This window comes from Camelus ferus, chromosome 32 (assembly GCF_009834535.1).
Source record: "Camelus ferus isolate YT-003-E chromosome 32, BCGSAC_Cfer_1.0, whole genome shotgun sequence".
NCBI classification, from domain to species: Eukaryota; Metazoa; Chordata; class Mammalia; order Artiodactyla; family Camelidae; genus Camelus; species Camelus ferus.
The window spans coordinates 6854386-6875576 of record NC_045727.1 but is presented as its reverse complement, the minus strand read 5'-3'; the positions used below and the strand labels follow the sequence as shown (position 1 = coordinate 6875576).

Sequence of the window (21191 nt, the reverse complement as noted above, 5' to 3'; positions counted from 1 at the left end):
CCTTGGTATGGAAAGCGCTGCCAAGGTAGTGATAGTGTTGAAAGAGAAGGCACTGGAGCTAGAAGGATAATGAGCATCTCCACAGATGGTGCTGCTCTGGTGTTGGCTTAAAGGCCCGCTCTCATTCCTCTCATTGAGTGACTTATTTCACCTCTGTGGGTTGATGCCCAATGTCAGTACTGCCGAGCTCTTCTCAGAAAAGATACTTCTTAAAATCTTTTCTGGTTCAACATGAAGAGCTCTTGAAAAACAAAGCAGAGTAAGAGGCCGTTGAGAAGCTTCAGCCCAGTAATCCGCTGGACACAAGTGTACCCAGTGACCTGCTCCGTCCAAACAGGGCTTAAGCCTTTCCAGACCGCCGTGGGCATTGGTGGGAAGTTCTCTTTACCTCCTGAGTCGCTGGTGGAGAACTTGGGACGGCTGGGTTGTGCAGGTGAAAGGTGCACTGTCAGTGAAGCAGCTGGCGTGGGTTATAGGTCAGTGATCCCCTACCATGAATGTGTATGTGAGTTGTTTGGAGAGAAGGGGTCTTGATAAGATGCAGATTCTAGTTCAGGGGGCCTGGGATGGAGCCCATGATCTTGCGTTTCTTACCACTTTCAGGGGCTGCTGACGTTGTTGGTCAGACCACACTTGAAGTAGTGAGGTTATAGGTAACCTCATAGGTCATAGGTCATAGGTCGTAGGTTATAGGTTATAGGTAGAATTCCTTGAATGTGAGTTTTCTCTGCAGTTGAGGCCAAGGTTGTAAGTAAGTCAGATAATCAACGGGAATGTGAGCTTTCACACGTGGGGAGCTTTATCATTTTAATTGATTTGTCCTCTTCCTGTCTGAGGCCAGCTGCCTTTTCTCCTCTCTGCCAACAGCCCACTAACTGCCACTTCATCTTTCGTAAGTTCTTGCCTGCCTGCCTGCCTGCCTGCCTGCCTGCCTGCGTGCCTTCCTCTCTCCCTCCCTCCATCTTTTGTAAGTTCCTCCAACCTGTGGAAGCTATTCAAGCCTGTGAGTTTCCTTTAGAAGATACTGAATTCATATCAGGAGCTATGAGTAGTTATGATATCAAAATAGAAAGTCTGAGTACTTACATCGAGCCAAGTATTATATAAAAATAACAGAGGTGCCGCTGAAGGCTGACAGATGTGGGTGAATCCCGGCCCTGCCATGAACTTGGTTTGGGGACGGGGTTTTCTCATTTGGCAAGGAGATGATGGAACCCACTGGGGAGGTTTGGTGTAGAGATGAGATGGGATAATACCCATAAAGGGCTTCAGAGAGTGGCTGGCACAGAGTGGGACTAAAGGACTGGGAAGTGGGAACCTCATTTAGTTCCTGCAACTCCCTTTGACCTGACTTGGCAAACGGGTGTGCAGGGTTGGAGCCATCTGCTCATAGTGCCCCAGTGAAGTAGTGCTTCAGCCAGAACCTGACTTCAGGCATGTTTTCTTATGCACCACATTATACCGATTCTGCACAAATACCATGGACTTGTATGGTCTTAGTGGTTCACAGAGTGAGTCTGGGAGGTGAGGTCTGTGTCCTCAAGGAGCTTATGTTCTGGCAGTTATTAAGACTGACATGGTTTCCATGTCAGTTTTGATAGAGAGGACTCCTAAATGAAGGTAAAGGTGTGTCAGGCTTGTTTTTACTGACTGTAAACTTTAAACGGTACATGTGTTTGTAGTGATACGGGAGCAGGGTCACACAATATGTAAGCGTGCCCGTGCACAGGGAACCTTGACAGTCAAGGCGAGGAGAGGGGCTCCCACACACATCTTGGAGTGGGGAGGATGGAAGGTGGAACCTGGCTTTTGGGTGGAATGGGCTTGTCCCCAAGACGTTCTTTCCTGACGCTGCCATGTGGAATCCAGGCTCTTTAATGGGATTGAGGGCCCAGAGAAGGGCTTGATTGGCTTCACTCTTGAAGTGCCATCCCCGCATTATGGGCAACTTTGGCCTAATGGAGATTGGTCCCTTCCTTCCTACCCAGGTTTGGCCACCAAAGACCTGACCTTGATTTTTATCTTGCCAGGTGGCCACTGGCAGTCACTGTTGGAGGGCAGCTTGCGGGGGTTTGCTCGGGGCCTGCAGTCTGGCCCCGGGTCCGCTGCCCCGGGCTTGGGGATAATTGCTGATTTGCTACAGTGTTGACTCTGCGGTAGCTTTTCTGTCACATTCTCTTAAAAGGATGCTCCTTTGAATGAAAACTCATTTCTTTTCAATAGCTGAACAAGTATGAGTTTATTTTCATGGTGAAAGTACGTTACAATGCAGCTTTTACTGCAGTTGTGCATAGTAGGCAGGTGGGCCCTTGGAGGAATGACTTGGCCTTGAGAAGTGCAGAACAAAAAAGCACCAGTAAACCGTGATTGTATGTTAATTGTGGTTACTTGATGTAACCAGGCCTCTATCCATAGGGACCGTGCTGTAAGGCTCTGCGGTGCTCGGTGGTAGAGATTTGTACAGATGCTCTAGTTAGTGGGAAGATAGTGTGACTCCGTGGAAGGCGTCACAGAAGGGGAAATGTTGAGCTGGCTCTCAAAGGATGTCACGTAGGAGTTTGCCAGGCAGAAAAGAGCACACTTGGCAGAGAGGACAGCATACAGAGGCTTGAAGGCGTAAGAAGTAGGGGGCCTTCGGGTAACAGAACAGCTCAGAGCTCACACACAGGCTTTGTGTGTGGAAAGACAGCGGGTGGAAGACCAGAAACGAGACTTGGCCTTTGTCCTGTACCAGGTGGCGAGCCACTGAAGTGTTTAATGAGGAGAGTGATGTGCTGAATGATTGGTGTCCTGGGAGGAGGATCTCTTGAGGGCGGCGAGGGTTGGAGAAAGGGATGGAGTTGAAAGGTGGGTAAAAGGCAGAACTGCCGTTGTCTGTTGAATTTGATGTGTGAGTGAAGAAAGACAAGTCACAGATGACAGTTTGCTCTAGCTGGGAAGGATGTGTGGATGTGATACCCTGAGACACAGGAGCCGGGTGAGACAAGGAAGAAGTGAGTTCACGGAACCTGGAGAAGAGCGTGTGGAGTCATGGGGTTCAGGCTGCCATTCAGCAGGGTGGGCAGGGCCGGAATTGGTGATGGGAGATTCACTGGGATACGGGCTGAGAACTGACTGGACCCCAGAGATCACCAGCAATTAAGGAACAGGCCACCAAGAGGGACCCCAAGGAGGCAAATCAGGGGAGGAGAGACTGGAAGTGGCTGGAGGAGGAGAGATTTGGAGGCAAGGGTAGTTGGCAGCAGCGTCAGACTGTACAGAGGTGTCAAGGAGGATGAAGAGAGGCCTTTATTAAGAGTCTTCACTGTATCATTCTTGATAGTTAAGTAGCTACAAAAGGTTATAAAATAAAATAAAGGGGCAGTCCAGGTTTGTAGATGAAGAGCCCATGTGAAAATGCTGGGACTGAAGCCAGTGGCCTCTCAAAGAGCCTTTTATGCCAGTGGGTTTTATTCACCCACCGTCTGTGGGGACAGCAGGAATTAACCAACTGAGATGATCCAAAGGCTCCTTCCAATCCCAAGAGCCCCCTGCTCTGTGGCCTCTTGATTTGAGGGAGGAGGAGAATGCCTCGTTTCCAGGGAGCCGGGGAGATGCCGGCGTGGCTGCGGTGGGAGGCTGCAGGGCGGGGCTGTGTTTCTGAGAGGCACGTGCGCTTCGATCAGCCGGTGTGAGTCTCCTGAGCACAGGCCCCTCTGCCCCTCCAGTCTGATACGGGTGTCTGACATGGGCCCTGTGTGGACCACACGTCCCCAGTAAAACAGTTCTGGCTGGGTGGCTCTGGGGCTGACGTTCTAACACTACAGGAATTCCTACTGACTTCAGGTGGGAGTTGGATAGACTTACCCATTCTATTTTTGCCACAGATTCAATGGAAGTGAAACCCATCATGACCAGAAAGTTGCGGAGGCGACCGAATGACCCCGTCCCCATCCCAGACAAGAGGAGAAAACCTGCACCTGATATCCATCTGCATCGAGCCTTAGTCACTTTTTTTTCCTTGAGAGTATTGAATCCTTTGCTTTTCCATTTGGTGGACTATATACATGGTCATTGTCCTACAGAAATTGTCATACTTGGTTGGAAAGCGTATGTATTTATCCATGAGATAGAGGATGGCCATTTTATAATTGGAATCCTTAGTCGTTACTGTTTTGAGTAGGAGGGATTAATATAGAGAGCAGTTATTTGGAAAGGTACCTTGTGCTGGTTTGAACACTCACTTGGAGATTTGGGGGTAAGTGAGAATTCCATGTGCCTGAATTTTTCCGCTTGTGAAATGAGAACAGTAATATCTGCCTCCTTTTTTAACTTCAGTTAGCAGTTTCCCCAAAACAGTGGATTGCAAACTGGTTTAATTAAAGCAGATGAGATTGTAGTCAGACATCAAGAAGCCCCTTTAATCATAAAAATGGGAATGAATGGGAAGGGGACACATCGGGGAGTGTTGTTTCTGTCCTCTTGGGGGCATAATAAATAGCCATTTGTACAGAATGATTTCGTTACTTGTCTGCCCCCAGGAAAGGGTGTAACTTCAGGTCCCTTCATCTTCACAACTGAGAATTTCTATTGCTGGGCAAGGTTAATCCCATGTGTATGGAAGTCTCCCCATCTTTGGAACAAAAGCATCTCATCAATGGAGGATGAGGTCCTTACAGTGTCCTGAGCTCTCACTGTTTCTCATTTTACCTTCTCAGCATAGAAATTTGTAAGATGGGGCGGGGGTGGAGAGGGGTAGGGTGTGAATTCTTTTATGTAACTGACTCCACGACATTTCGTAGGAGGATCAAAAAGTTCCAAGAGGCAAACTGTAGAAACATCATTGAACGTAATCTTACTTTGTAGATTCTAAAACGCTGACACCATTTTGTTGATTTCTGTTTGCTTCGAAGCCATCCTTTTCCAACACATTCCTTTAACTCTCAACACCCCAGCTAAACTATTTGTTAACAGATGAACAGATCATGGAGGATCTGAGAACGTTAAATAAGGTACAGTTTGATTTTTTTTATTTACTTGAAAGCTTAGGCTTGATTACAGTTTTCTGCTTTATTTTGTTCACACGTTACTCGTGAAGTCATTTCGATAACTTTGACACGTTAAGTTGCATCTGAAGTGATTTTCTCTAAGATTTTGTTGTTGTTCTTCCTACAGCTTAAGTCACCCAAGAGACCAGGTAAGTGCACGATATTATTGCCATTTGTGTGATCACATTATCATGCTGTTGAGAAAGCATTTGAATGTCTGACAGGGAGTTGTTGCAGTTTGCAAAACTAAAACATCCATCATTTGCTAAGAACAGTCATGAAAACTGGAGCAAACCTTCAGGACACCCTCCCTGATTTTTTTCTTTTTATCCCTGCTGTGTTAAAGTTGTTTTTGTCTTTTCTTTAAGATTTATTGTAAAAGAAACATTTGCTTGTTTTCTTCTGTGTAGGCATCAAATCTAAGATTAAGTATACATCCATTTCTGAAAATGAAACCAGAAGGCTTTTTCAGTTTTGCTCTCTCTGTGGAGTTAAGTACTAGGCGCCGCTAATCCCAGCAGCTGTTCACGGCTCGCTTCTGGTGAGGGTCTCGCAGGCCGCTCCCAGTCCCAGCTTACAGGAGAGGCCAGCCCGGTGTTCATGGTGGTTCCTTCCCAAACGGCACTTAAGTCAGCGCTAGGCTGGAGGATGGAATGACAGAGGATTTTTTTTTTTTTGTCTTAAGCACTGTGATTACTTACACACGCCTCACAAGACTCTTCCTCCTCTAAATAATTTCCTCCTAAGAGCCACCATGATCCACCCTCAGAGAGATCCTGAGTTTCTGAAGTCCTGGTGGGGAAGGGGTTTTTTTGGTTTGTTTTTTTTTTTTGAGTAGGTGTGTGAATTCAGATGATTTGAACCCACCGTAATTATCAGCCCTGTGTTAGCTTGGCTTTATACATACGCAGTAACTTGTCCTGCCTTGTAATAAATATTTTTAGAGATGATTTCATTTTTATAAATTTAAAGAGATTTTTCTAATTTTTTGCCTGTTTGGGCTACTGTGATGGTCACTGGTGGTGTAGTCCTGCTCTGAGTGACCTTTGGCAGATCCCTTTGCCTGCCCGAGCTGCAGGTTTCTCTTCGGTGCAGTGAGTTTAATCTTTGCCTTGAGGATCAAGTTAGATGTGATATACAAGAATTGTGTTGAATTCCCATTTTTGACAGCTATAAGGACTTGATCATGATTGTCATCACCTTTTATTAGCATTTCAATTGAAGCATATTAGCTGGTGGACACGCTTAGTCATCGAAATATCTCGTTGTTTCCTCCAGCATCCCCATCCTCTCCTGAACACTTGCCGGCCACACCTGCAGAGTCTCCAGCCCAGAGATTTGAAGCTCGGATAGAAGACGGCAAACTGTACTACGATAAAAGATGGTATGTCATGAATAAACGCAGGTGACTCATTAGAGTCTCAAAAGGACCACTCGGCATGAGGGCTGGGGCTTATCTGTAGTTGTTATTTCAGAGCATGGCTGCTGCGTAACTGTTAGAGGAAGTAGTAAAAGTGGAGTAACGTGTAGAAGTGTATCAGGGGTCTTTGATCGGTAACTACTTGTTGGATTTCTGAAGGCAGTGTTTCCCAAAAACGTGTTCTTCTGATGGCGGCCCCCCTTCTCTCTCCGCACTGCTGTCACTGTACTGGAATTTGCAGCCTTACATCTTATGCAATGCTCCTGTAGACTGAGGTCAGGGTTTATGTCCCCTTCTCCCTCCCCTTACCTCTGCCCCCATGTATTAAAATTAATAGATGTTAATTCCATGGAGGAAAGGATTTTGTGGTCAGGTGAGTTTGAGGGATGACCATGTTAATTAAGATAAATGGATTTCATCATTGTAGCGCTCTTTGGGTTCTCTGCTATGCTAATGTGCACTGTGAATTCCTAAGATGTTATTAGGTGTTGTGTATTTGACCGAGATAACCTTTTGTGTGCATCATCCTGCAGCACGAGTGTTCCAGGAGACCTATTTGCGGGATTTGTATCCTGAAACATTACTAGTTTAGATTGAAATGGTTGAAAACCTTCAGGCCACCAGCATTTTCATTGGGAAGGAAATGGCAAAACAATATGAAAGAACTTTAAATACTCCTGCATTTACCCAAACATTTACTGTGCTCTGTAACTAGAGTTTCTGCTAGGTATCCAGTCACCCAGACCCTGCCACCTTTTCACAGCTCTTTAAATTCTGATTTATTCCTTGTATTCATTGTCCACATGCAGGGACTCTCACTCAGAGTTAAGTTCTGGTGGACAGGCATTTACGTTCTGTATTTCCACTTGGTTATGTGGAGAATGTTTTTCTAGGTTATTGTATGCTCTCTGTAACTGTCATCTATAATGGCTGTATAATCTTTTGAGTTTCAGTGTATTTATTTAACCCAGGGCTCCAAAATTAGAGTAAGGTTATTTCAGATGTTTTCAGCTTTCTTAAAGGAAAAACTCCAACATTGTGTCAGTTGATAACCTTATAATATTGCACTTCTGAAGTTGACGTGCCTGAAATAAATCATTTCCACCTGTCAGATCACAGCGAGTTAATAACCCAGTAGGTGGTGAAGGCTTGCTCTGGCTGTACGCCTGATCTTAGTGACTTCTGCCCTTGTCATTTGGTGATTCTTTGACCTTCTTCAAAAAGGCCAGTTATATTGTGTCCTAACATTGCTTATCAGAGCCTGTGACCACTAGGTGGCAGGCCCTGACAGCTCAACACACTGAGGGGCAAAATCAGATGAAAAATGTTTTTAATAATGAAAACCAAATAACCTTTAAAGATCAAGCCCACACATAAGAACCGTCTTCAAAAATGATGAGATTTATCACTAACATTGTTACGGACCTATGAGTCTTAAAGCCATGTGATATTTCAGATGATGTTCATTTTGTCATTGTGTTGCTTCCGATCTTCCTCTTGCTAAGGCGTAATCTTTAGACTTTATGAGACATGTTTTGAGGGTGAAAATGCAGTAAAAGAAAAGTCTTGTTTTTCTAAAGAAAGGACCCACGGTGACTGGTGTCTTACAGTGTAGACAGTGGTCTGAGGGGATGTGTTAGATCACCTAAGCATTTTGAAGAAATTACACTCCTTCTCCCAGTGGTGGCAGAAATTTTTGAAATAAGGTCCCTTGGAGCGTTTTACTGTTTCAAAGACTTGAAAGTTGCTTATTCTGTTGTTCAGTATTGGGGTGTTGTTGTCTTCTGTATTCTGTGTGTTTCTCTTCTTCGGCCTTGGCAGTCAGAGTTTGTGACTCGTCTGTTGAAAGGTGGGTCTCTCCCTTCCCTGCTGTATCTGGGAAGTGTTTGCAGGAGTCCTGGCCGGCGCCTCCACCAGTGCAGAACAGGCCTCTCACAGTCTCACCAGGCTCTTGAAGTGTTTGGCTTTTGTCAGTTTGGAAGCTGTCATTCTTCCTTACTTACCAGCAGTCGTGGCGCGTGGCTCAGAGGTCGCCTGAGGCGCTTTACTCTCTTTGCAATAGTGCGGAGTATTTCGGTGAAACAGTATTTCTGGCAAAACACGTTTCATTGAGTTTTAAATGCCTTCAGCAAAAGGAGTATGACTGGGGCTCCCCATCTTGGCCTGAGCGCTTATCACGCTGTTTCTTTTTGAAAGATAAGCATCTTCCCTTGGCCTTGGTCTTATACTGCTTTTAAGGCATCTTACATCCTGCTGTAAGTTTTCCTCACATTTTGATTTGGACTAATGACTCTACTTAGAGAGTACTGTGGAAGTAGCTGAGGTTTTAAAATAACTCACTGACGGTGCTGGCGGACTGTTTTTTCTCTTCTCACTTTAAATCTGGAACTGCTAAAATGGATCAGATGCATTCACCCACTTGCTCCACTGAATTTAACCCTCCAGCCTTTGCCTGACACAAGAGAGACTATTAACCCAAAACTGGCTGTTTACAACTAAAATTGGAACTCCTTGCTGTTTTGTAGCTGTCACGTAGTATTCGTTTTTTGAAGGGAAGGGGGTCTGAAATGTTAATATCAAGATTCCCAGTAGTGTATAAAATTAATTCTACCCACTTCCCTGCTTCACTTTGTGACCCATCTTCTAAAGAAATTGCTTTCTTCCATAATAATGGTGGTGGTTCTGGTTCATTGGGTTTAAGAACAGAGGCAAAACTTGAAGAGCGTAATTGTGAGGATTCCCAGGTCAGATTTTCCATTAGTAATAAAGTCAATTTGACATTTGAGGCTTGTTCTCTGAGGCTATTTAAAGTATTTTTTTCAGTAGAGATGAGTTGTAGCTTGTAAAACTGGTTAATTGGCAAAAAAAAAAGTGGTAATGTGCATTTTTACTGATTTAACTCCATTGATGTTTTTTTTTTTAACATTTTTATGTCTAAACATATTTTGAATTCCTCTCTCCCTTTTTTTATTAGTCTTTAGAAATTGGAAAGTAAATTTGTATGTGAAGGGTGTCATAGACTTTTTGGTTTTATCTTGGAAATCCCACCCTAATATGAAGACTTCAGTTTCTGAAGACTTATTTTTTTCAGAGAATTCTGACAATTGCATAGATTTGATACCCAGGGATAATGGTTCCCTAAGACCATTGTGTGGTGCTTGAGAATCTCCTGGAGGTCCCAGAGCCTCTGGTTCAAGAGGACCTGGGAATCAGGTTTGGGAAACACGCTGGCCAGCTCTCTTGTGAGGCACATGATGGCTAATGGTGGGCATTCAAGCCACCACCATTTGGTGATCCCAGAGCAGACAGATTTGGGCTTAGTCCCATACCACTTCCCAGGAGGAAAAGACCAGATTGCATTGTTTACTCCTGACGTTGACTTCAAAGCCAGTCGGGTGTGTTGGGGTTTGGGAGCTGAGCACATCTGAAGGAAAATGCAGCACATCTCATGAGAGCTGTTGGAATTGTCTCCCAAGGTTGTCTTTAACAGACATTAAGACATTAATTTGTGACATTAGATTTTCTCCTCATCCTTTCTTTGTTACTTAGGTATTTTCCAGTACCATGATTTATAAGAAAATAATTACTTTTAATGTAAATAATACCTATTTCTTCTGAAAAAAATCTACGTGATAAAAGGAATGTCATTCTTAGTTTGTTTTTTATTTTTATAAAATTTTAATATATACTTACTAAACATCTTAATATTAACTTCCCCAATTTTTTCTGTGTGTATTTGTGATATGCATGTAAAGCATACATCATGTTTTGTTACACACAGAGAAACACAGTGGATGTGGTTTTTTCCTTAGCATTGTGTTGAGCACATTTCCACACTGGTAATGTACGTCTTCACCACACTCATGACCTTTATTAAAGTGTTTAGAAAGTATAGAATGACTTGAGGCTAGTTGCATGTTGTTTTGTGTTTTTATCTTTTTAATAACTCATAACCTGCATAGAATAACTGGATGTTCTCCCCCTCTGTGTTTTTATTCTAACTGTTACTTAAGACATTACCACTTACATAGGGTGGTTGGCTTAGATGTGGGAGGGAAACTCAAGTCTGAGTTTTGCTCTGAACTAGTTCAGCCCTTCTTCATGCACTGTGCAATTCAGACCTTGTAATATTACATATTTAGTGTAATGAAGGTCCCCTGGCCCGTTTACCAACTAATTTCTGGCCAAAAACAACTTTAAAGCTGAGTCTAAACTAATCTCCCTGTTCTAATTGAATTTATGATTTGATTTCATTTAACAGTGTTTTCAGGAAGTAAATTGTCTTGGAAACCTGAGTTTTCAGCTCCTAAGTAGCAGGTTAGGGAGTGCATAGACTGTGGATTGGAAGAAACTTACCGTGGGAGTGTTCCTCCTTTACTGTGATGTCTCAGCAGTGTGTTATTGCACCAGCAGAACAGAGTCTGTTTTCTTCCCCCACAAAAATAACGATAAGATGAAGTGCTTTGCTGGGAGATGCATTTTGGTGAAAGTTACATAAGTTAGTGGGTCTGTTTAGCTAAATCTGTGCTGCCAGAATGAACCAAAGGTTATGTTCTTGACTGAACTGGGGCTGGCCCAGGCCAGGGCTGCCAGCAGCAGCTAAGCTGATGTGTCCAACTCTTGCAACCCAGCAGCTGCTCCCCTCTCCTGTGGCATCTGTTACTGACTCATTTGGGCTTCGGCCCTGGCTTCCTCACTTCCGTCTTTGGCCTTGTCCCTGAGCTCATAGAAGACGGTGAAGGTGGTCCTGCACTACAGGCCAAGAGAATAGATACAGAGTCAGAAAGGGGAGAGTCTGTCTCGTCTCCTCCATTCAGAGCAGCTCTCCTGGCTGACCAGGTCAAATTAGATACCCTTTGTTGCATGTCAAGATGCTCTGAACTTTGTTCATTAGTGTCTGCCAGGTGTGACTGTTTAATATTCATCACTGCCACTGTATTTGAAGCTCTTGATAGCAGGGGCCTTGTGGCTTTGCTCACTGTCTACCTGCAACCTCCAGCCTGGTCAATGGTATACAGCAAGTGACTAATGAGTATTTGTTGAATGAGTGACTGAAGTAAGGGCTGAATTTGGTGTCCCGTCTTGTGGATGACACATGGAAAAAAAAAGAAAAAAACAGGGCAGTCGTTCAAGCCCATTTGTTCTGTCCACCCAGCCTTCTGCAGTATTTTGGGGTGGAGGCAGAAAGTGGGAACAGAGGTTTTACTTGAAAAATTATAATTTATCTTTTGAATTGGATCATACAGTTTGAATAAAAAAATACAGAGTTAGTTTCCCAGCCCTTTGCTTCACCCCCTTTTCTCCTTTGCAGTGGGACCAAGAATATAAGCTTTAGCTTTAGAAGATCAGGAAGTCATCTAAACTAATCCAAGGATGGAAGCCTTTATTTCATTTGTTTGTTTATTTTGTTGGGGAATGGAGCATGTTGGTGTTTTTAATTTGTGTTAATGATATTGTATTCATATTTTTCTGTTTCTTACATTTTCACTAAGAACTGGGTTTTTAAGATCCACCCATGTTGCTGTTTGTGTCCACGGGTCCACACTAATTACATCTCTCCACCCTCCCAGTGATGGCCACCCTGCTTTGGCGCGAACTCCCATTATCCACAGATAATGTCACACACGACATCTGTTGAGTCCCTTCTAGACCTGCAAGAGTGTTTCTTTGGGGTAAATAATCAGGAGCAGGATTGCTGGCTCACCGGCATCCCGTTTGTCTCCAGGAAGTGAAACCTACGCTCTCCTCACCTCCCATGATGCTTAAGGGGGAAGATGGCTATGTTTATGGCCTTGATGGTTGTGATGGTTTTTCACAGGTGTATCCTTATCCCCAAACTCACTGAGTTGTATATGTATGAACTACTTTTTACATATCAATCATACCTCAGTGAAGTGTTTAAAAAAAAAAAGTATGTGTCTTGTTTCTGGCAGGTACCACAAGAGCCAAGCCATCTATCTGGAGTCAAAGGACAACCAGAAACTGAGCTGTGTGATCAGCTCTGTCGGAGCCAATGAGGTAAGGCCTGAACTCCCTCACCCTTTAGGAGAACGAAATGGGACAGACTTGCAGTGCAAGTGCAGAGTCACATGCTCCATGTGGGTTAGAGTCTAAAGCCAGCACTTCCAGGCAGAAATGGCACATAGGCAGAAGTCACCCTTGGAAAATCCCTTACTCTGCTTGACTACGGTATACGTGGGTTTGTGTATTCCTTGTGGTTTTGTGAACTCCCTGTAAAGGAACCCAGTTAGGAACCACTGAGATGCAAGTTGGTGTGCTATCTGCACATTCACATCCTGCTGCTCTTTAAGGTAACCATCTACTGAGAATGGGACTTGCCTGTGGAGCACATTCCTTCTCTGTTGTGTTATTTCTCTCAAGCTTTCGTGTGTACTGATAGATTTGCTTCCTGCTCTGAGGGTTTAACAAGGCGTCTGGCACACAGTAAGTGCCCAGTAAATGGATGCTGGCCTGATCTGACCCGCACACTACTCCTCACTGCTGTTTCTAATCTGATGTGTCCTGTTGTGCTCCCGAACAGCGAACTACCAGGCTCATGCCCTTAGGTTCTGATCTCCTCCAGTCACTCTTGTAGGATGGGGACTGAGTGGAGTCAGCTCAGAGGGTCATGCTCAGGGGTGATGTGCGTGGCCTGTGACTTCTCCAACTGGCCCTTCATTAGGGGGATGTGGTCTGTGTGTAGCTGGCATTGTTAATAGTCGAAAAACAGTTTAAAACTTTACTAGCTGGATTGGCTTCATCTTTTATCAGTGCACAAATGTCTGCAAAGAAATTGATTTTTATGTGTCTACCCTCTGTAACTTATTCGTGCCAGTGCACAGTAAATCTAATGAGACTGGATTATGAAATGACTTAAGCCTATTCTGTTCTCCCAGCTTCCTGCATTGAAAATGCCCTCAAATGTGACTAGTTTGTAAAGTGATTGTTTACTTTGAAGTTAGAGAGAGCCTTCCAGATAAATGAATGTGGTTTTTCTCTGGGCTTGGGATTTGTATGTCATCCCAAGCCAAGTCAAAACTAGAAGAGAGGATCTCAGAGACCTGCTTGCTGTTCCTCAACAGGAGGCTTTGCGATGTCACAGCAGGGCATTTGTGACTGGCCACGTGGGCCACTGTCCTAAGTGCAGGTGGCCTCCTAGTACCTGAACCCAAATCCAGAAGCCATCATCATTCTCTGTGACATCTCAGGATTTTTCAGGAAAATAGACATGCAAGTTAGATTTTTTTCTATGTTGAAGATTGTCATAATAGAGTGTCAACAAGATCTGACAAGGAAGCGGTGACACTGAGACATGTTATCCTGGAGGGGAGAAGCCTCAGTGCGTCGCAGGCATACAACCCTGGTAACAGGGAACATTTCTTACTTCTTGGAAGTGTCCCCGCTGATTTTCCAGGTCAAGTCCTAAGTGACACTGAGGGTCCCTTGGCCTCTGCATTACCTGACTCTGGGTGTATCAGGTGCTTGGGTCTCAGCATGTTGGTGACTGCCTAGTGCAGCCCTCCTTGGGTCCTTTGGAGGCTCAGCTTCATGTGAGGTCTTTATTTTTAAACCAATGTGTTTGACTTTAAAGTCTCTGTGTTGTTAAGTAATCATGGTAAAGAAGTTGAAATGAAACATAGCTTTTTTTTTTTTTTAACCTGAAAACTGAGTGGGGAAGGAGGAGATAAATCTGCAGAGTTGTGCTTGCATATATGGGTGAGATGCAGATCTTTAAAAGAGTCATGCTTTTGGCTCCATCTCATTGCATGTTAAACGGGTGAAAGAAAGGGTGAGAAGGAGAGTCGAGGGCTGTGGTTTAATGAAGAAGAGCATGGGGCTTTGATGTCAGGCTCCAGGGTTCACCTGGGACAAGATGACTCACTCTTGCTCTTCTGTTAAATGGGGGTGATGACAGTACTTACTTCATGTGGTGGTTCTGAGGATGAATAGGCTCAGCTTGGTCAGCAGTGTGGAGCCCCCAGTCATCCCTCCTGCAAGTGTGGCAGGTGACTGAGGAGCCGGCAGCTCTCCCTCCCATCCCTGGCAGCAGGGGTGCCTCGTACCGAGTGCACCAGGCAGCGCTGGCAGGACCCCTGTTGGAAGCGTTCCATCTCAGTTCTGGAGTCGAGTCTGCCCTGAAAATACCAGACATCTGATCCCATCTGTGGGAGAGCAGTATGCTCAGGAGGGAAGGACTGTCTTAAGCTAATTTGGCCTCCTCAGGATCCTCCTTGGCCCTTGGCTCACTCATGGGTGCTTTTATTGTTGTCCTTTTTTTTTTCTTTTCTTTTTATGACCTTTAGCCTTAATTGCCAGGAAACTAGACTATTGAAAGGCTAGACTGTTTGGAAGTCCCTTGGGAAGAGGAAGATATTCCCAAATTTGGTTGAAAGTTTATGTTCATGAGTATATGTTTTTGTTTTTGTTTTTGTTTTACTCTTTTTAAATTGAAGTATAGTCAGTTTGCAATGTTGTGTATACTTCTGGTGTACAGCACAAGGCTTCAGTCATACATGAACATAACAATGAATATATGTATCTTGAGTTGATAATTAGGTAATCAAACCAAATCAAAAAGAGTCTTCAAGATGAAGGCACAACTAGAACTCAAGATCACTGTGCTTTCCATTTGCTTACCCGAGGGTGTGAGAGAGACGACCGGGAGAGAAGGCTGATCCCTGCTCTGCAATAGAGGGTGCCTTTGGGAGGCGCCTGTGAAGGCCCCACGGGTTGGCAGGAAGAGGTTGCCAGTTGTCTGCCTGCACCCAATTCACGCATGTCTCTGTGCCCTGGAGCGTTTCCTCCTCAGTATGAGCCCCTCTCATCTTGTCCCTTTTCCTTCTCCCCTGCAGATCTGGGTGAGGAAGACCAGTGACAGCACCAAGATGAGGATCTACCTGGGCCAGCTGCAGCGCGGGCTCTTCGTGATCCGCCGGAGGTCAGCGGCTTGACTTCCTACAGTGTTCTTCCCTTGACCCCTTTCCTGGAGCGGTTTTTGGTTTTGTTTTGTTTTCCTCTTAATAGAAAGTTTTTAACTTGGGGATTGCTCCTTGGCCATGGAAAATGGCGAATACAGTTGTGGATTCTGCAAGGCGCTGTTGTGGCCAGCCACTCCCCATCGTGTGTCCTTCTTGATCCACCTCGACTCCTTCCGGTCGTCGGTCACCGTGAGACTCTCTCACTTCTGGGAGCACTGGGAGTTTGCTTTACTTCTTTGTTTTTTTGCTTATACTTTTTCTTTTTTTTTTTTAAATTAAGCCTCCTTTGAGTTTGAAGGGACAACTCGATTAAAATCTCTTTAGGTTTTCCTGCCATGAAGAGGAGTAGGAAGGGATGCACTCTACAATGCGTTTTCATGTTTTGAATCTGATTAGTGGATCACTTAGCTACTTTCTTTGTTGGGCCCAATTCGCTGTTTCCCCAGAAGCTCGGGGCAAAGGTCCTAGAGGAAGGAGATTAATTCTCCTGGCTCTCAGCCTTCTCGGAGAAATAAATGCCTTGTGTAACATCTGGCGTATGCCATCCATTCCATTGGCTAAAAGACAGAAAAACTTGCCTGGGAGACTATGTGCGCTGCAGTAAATGGGGTCGGGGGAGGGGCCGTTTCATATTCATGAAGTACTGACGGTACCATATTTTAAATGTTGTTTAGTGCAATCGGTTTTATTCAGACACGTTTGTTCTAACTCAGGCTGGAACAAGAAGTGGTCCTTTTGGAAGTTTTCACCTGTAATTCACTTCTCTCTCCTGCTCGCAAGTAGATGAGGCGGTGCCTGCCGCAGGCTGATTATCTGGGGGGTCTGTTGTAGGTGGGGAGATGAGTTGGATGGTGTCATCGTCAGTGGTCCATAGACTCTCACTCATAACTCACACTGCGCTCCTGTTGCTGTTGCCATTGTCGCACTTGGCTGTTCCAAACCCATGGAACCTCATTGTGGGCACTCCCGGCCTCCCAGGCCATCTCCTGGGAGATCTGGCCCAGGTGGAGACAGGGCAGGCTGTGGCTGCCACTAAACCTGCACTCTCCCTAATGAGTCCTGATGAAGCAGCCTTCCCTGCTCTCCCTGCTCCCTTTCCCTCATTCCCATCATCAGAGAAATGATTCATTGGGTGACTTTTTTTTTTTTTTAATATTCTAGTTTCCACCTAAATGCTTCAAATATTTAGAATTAGAGCAAGTGTTAGCATCTCTACGGACAATCAATAGACCTTACACAGCCTAAGAAATCGTTGTAACTAACTCCCTTGGTCTCAAGTGATTCTCTTTGTGTTGTTTCTTGATGCACATACCCAAAAGCGACTTGGGGAGCTGTGATGACAAGTAAATCACCTTCTCCGAAGTCCTGGCTTCAACAGAGACCAGACCTTACAGACTCAGAGTAGAGATTTGCACAGATACATTTTAGTTTTAATTTATAATCCAATTTTTCTCTCATTTTTTTCTGGTGTTGGAGTCTCCTTTAGAAAACAGGATAAATGATGCTGTTTATCAAGTTGCCTGGGCGCTCTGTGTTTCTTCTCTGCCTCCCAGCCCCACCTCCATAATTGTGATCTTTACAGTAAGATCAGGGGCTTCACCTTTTGTTTCTTCCTGGCGGCCTTTGCTGTAAGAGAGGCTCTCTCGATGGAATTGTCCCGGTGGTGTACGTAACATCTCATGATGTCAGGGAGCTCTTTGTTACCCCTTAGTGCCCTGTAATGGAAATTTATTTAGATGTATTTAGTGTATGTTGCCACTGAAAGTGGTGGGTCTTTTGTTGCTGTTGTTTTGAAATGATTGTTTTGTCTTCCTAACAGTACAGCAAAGTTTGTTTTTTAGGGGGAAGAATTGTATTGATAATCACTGGAGGTTCAGTTTGAAGCAGCAACAAGTTGCCTGGTTTTCCTGCCTTGTCTGGTGGCTCTGTTGTGCTGTCATGAAAGACGTTCATTTGAAGACCAGGCACTTGAGCCTTTTCCCTTCTATGAATGTTTGAGGTCAGACTTCAGCATGGTCTCGGCCCCATCACTGCCTTCTCCTCAGTAGCCTCACAGCCCTTAAAAATCATGATCTCATGAAAATGGGGTAAACTGTGAAGTACTCTTGAGACACAGCACAGTAAATTATATTCCTAATCCCGGATGAGTTGATTTTTTTATTTAGTCACTCTGCAGATGGAAGAATCAGCAGTTCAGCCCATCGGACAGGCCCCTGTGGTGACCAGGGGTGGAAAAGGCCCCTTGTTAGGAGGAAATGGAGGTGCTTTTGTGATGAGCAAAGTCAACCTAGAGAGGAAAAAAAAAAACCAGACTTTGAGCTTCCTAGAGTAAGAGGGGCCTGGCTGCCTATTCTTATTCCAAAAGGTCTCTGTCTCTCCTTAGACCCCAGGGCACCAGATGGATCCCCAAATTCAGCCTGTTTCCTACAGGTGACACTTTGATAAAATTTGATCCAGACAGTTTCGATCAAGAACCTGTATGTGTGTTATTTTGATCAAGAACCTATGCGTTTATTTTGTTGGAGGCATCTGCCTCAAGTATTATACGCGGTGTTTGCTTTGGATGTGTCCTTGTATTTATTTTACCTCCACTTGGAGGTTTTTATGTGCCTCCCTCAACTTCCCCCTCCCCCCCAAGCCAGTGTCTTCTTAACAGTGTCCAGATTCTGTAGCCATACCAAAGCCCAGGACGTTTTCATTCATTTGGATACCAGTATTTTTGGAAGTCTAACTACCTAATGTAAATTTTTTTTTTTTTTTTAAAAACTTCTAGCTGGGGCCAGTGTAAGATCGCAGAGGCTGGTCTGCAAATCAAGCTGCTTGTATTTGTGTGTGAGATCCTGCGTTTAGGATTGGGTGACTTTTCTAAGAGAAATGTGGGGGGTGGGGTGGGGTTGGTTGAATTTTTTTACCTAACTTCGGGGTGGAGGGAAATCCTATTTTTTACAGTATTTTTGTTTTTGTTTTTCTATTAACATTTCCTCTTAGCCTTGAATTTTTACTAAATTTCCTCCTGATTTGAGAGTCTTGTTTCTAATCTGGGAATTTGAAAACTCGGTATATAATGTTACACCAGTTTTTCCAAAGAGTTCAAACCACTTTAATAGCAGAACATGGCAAAAAAACAAAAAACAAAAAACAGCAGCCATTTCAGGCAACTGGTGGGCTTTTTATACAATAACATTGTTAACTGGTACATTAAATGTTCTGAGAGGTGAATGTAAAATGTAAAAGATAGAGGTTTTTTGTGTGTTTTTTTTTTAATTACAATAAACTTTCAAAGAGAAAACCAGCATATAGTCTGTGTTATATCCATTGACTTGATAAATGATTGAAATTTATTAGATTTTCTCTCCAACGACCATAGGGGAAGGAAGTTGAGGAAGAGGGAAGGCTCTACGAGACATTGGATTGTTATGGAGAGTGAGAGGTGGAGTGGCATCAAAGACTGACTCGGGTTTGTAAAGAGCAGTCTAGGGGTGTCGACCCTTAAAGGTAGTCAGCTGTCTCCTGGTTGGATAAAAGAATCTGATTTAGAAACTGAGTAACTAAAATTGGCCTTAAATAGGAAAAGCGTGAAGATAAACTGGTAGGAGGAGGAGATGTTCATCTGGTACCCTGGAGCAGTGCTGGCCCGTCTCACCAGCACCTGAAGTGTTTCTGCAGCTCCTAGGCGGTAAACGGATGAGGCCACTCACTGCTGCAAGTGACCACTCTGTTGTGCTTGTAACCTAGTCGTGCTTCTGTCACTCATTAGAAGGGCTGCTTCATGCTTTGAATAATGGAGGAGGGGGCAGTCAATATTTGAATAATATTTTATTGTAACATAACATACATATGAAAAAGTGCACAAATCTTAATTGTAGAAGTTGTTTTCTCAGTGTGAACACATGCACGTAACCAGCATCTAGACCAAGAGACAGTGTCACCAACATCCACAACACAACTGGCATCTGGACCAGGAAACAGCATCGCCAGTGTCCACGTAACTGACACCTGGACCAGGAGACAGCATCACCAGTGTCCATGTAGCTAGCACCTGGACCAGGAGACAGTATCACCAATGTCCACATAACCAGTATCTGGACCAGGAGACAGCATCACCAATGTCCACGTAACCGACACCTGGTCCAGGAGACAGTGTCACCAACATCCACATAACTGGCATCTGGACCAGGAGACAGCATCACCAACATCCACATAACCGGCATCTGGACCAGGAGACAGCATCACCAATGTCCACGTAACCGACACCTGGTCCAGGAGACAGTGTCACCAGTGTCCACATAACCGGCATCTGGACCAGGAGACAGCATCACTGACAACCATGTAACCAGCATCCAGACCATGAAACAATGTCACCAACGTCCATGAGCCCCGTAGCGTTTCTTCCAGTTACCACTCCTCACTAGTGTAACTGCTAGCCCACTAAGTTTACTCTGTTTTGATCACTTTAAGATTCAAGCTCTTGAGGTCTGCGGGTCCTTCCACAGTTGTTCCGAAGGAGCCAAGTCCCTGGGGTAGCCTAGGGGTAGGCTAGCTGGCAGGCAGCGAAGGATGTGGCTAAAGAGAGGCAGTGAAAAAACAGACTCAGCTCCCGCATCTCACCCTCCTGTTTGTTACCAAGGCGAATGGGGCTTGCCCTTGACGCTAATATCCGCCTTGTACTGAGTACTGCCTGTATGCCAGGCACTAGACTCAACCTTCAAAGGAGTAATCTGTAAAGAGTACTAACACCCGCAAACTTGAGGCTTTAATTCTCTTGTGAGAGCCAGAGCTCAGCACTGTGCTTGGTCACAGGAAGTGCTCCGCAAATGTCAGTTGTTGGACAGTGTTACTGTACCAAGTGACAGGCAAAGCAAGGCAGGCTGGTTACAGTGGCTCCAGTTCCAGGTGGCGTGCCCTCCACCGGCGTCATGTCATTTAAGTCGCTTAACGGCCCTGGAAAGAATACACTGGTTTGTCGTTACCACCAATTTTCAGAGGAGAAAGCAGACCCCTTTAGTCACAGAAGATGTTCAGGCACCTCTCTAAGGTCACACATTGAGTGGCCGGGTCCCACTCTTCTGGAATCTATCTAAGGCAGGTTTCCTAACGGCTGCCCTCTGCTGTCCTTTTCCCAACCTCCTCTGTTAAAACACATTCAGTGTTTCCACCTTTCTCCTTCAGCCTTCCCTGGGGGTTGGCTTTTATCTGCTCTCACCTCTTGGACTGGCATACTCCCAGAGCAAATTTAGAGGTCAAAACACTATTGGGTAGGGCCCTCCTCCCTGCTGGATAACTCTGGGCTTCTCCCTTGGCAGTAGAGTCAAGGGAGTCAAGTTCTTCACCAGGAAGTTACTTTCCTTTAACAAGACATGAGCATGGCGGTTCCACAAAGGGAGGAACCATTCAGGACGTAGAGGGTCATCAGTCTCGGTAGAGCCGACTTTATCTGATAAGCCTTGGAGGAAAACGTGTCTCTGTTTTTCCGGATGACTTTCTTCCCACCTTTCCTATCTGTAAAGTCAGGAGGAAGGGTAGGAGCCAGTGAACCGGTTTCCAAAAACTTAGATGAAGAGCTGGACATCCTACCTCTTGCTGCTTCCTGGGTGTCGGTGAACCTTCCCTGTCACGTCCTGTGGGGTCACTGCTGGCAGAGCACACCACTCCCACGTCGCCTGCTGCAGACCGCCTGCTCAGCCCCGACCAGCAAGCTGTGCTACAGTAGATCCTGGGGGGCTGCAGTCTTTGGGCAGAAGCAGGAATGGAACCAGTTTCTGGTCT

At 44.9% G+C, this 21191-nt stretch overlaps 1 protein-coding gene across 1 annotated transcript in view; it reads left to right on the top strand.

The window, feature by feature from the left end:
- Nucleotides 1-18717, top strand: part of SUDS3 (SDS3 homolog, SIN3A corepressor complex component) — a 31704-nt gene extending 12987 nt beyond the window's left edge. Inside the window, exons 7-12 of the mRNA XM_032471606.1 lie at nucleotides 3867-3962; nucleotides 4930-4991; nucleotides 5155-5176; nucleotides 6306-6411; nucleotides 12381-12465; nucleotides 15300-18717. Of these exons, the coding sequence (XP_032327497.1) occupies nucleotides 3867-3962; nucleotides 4930-4991; nucleotides 5155-5176; nucleotides 6306-6411; nucleotides 12381-12465; nucleotides 15300-15398 (470 nt within the window). The 3' untranslated portion in view covers nucleotides 15399-18717. The remainder of the gene's footprint in view (nucleotides 1-3866; nucleotides 3963-4929; nucleotides 4992-5154; nucleotides 5177-6305; nucleotides 6412-12380; nucleotides 12466-15299) is intronic.
- Nucleotides 18718-21191: the final 2474 nt, after the last annotated feature.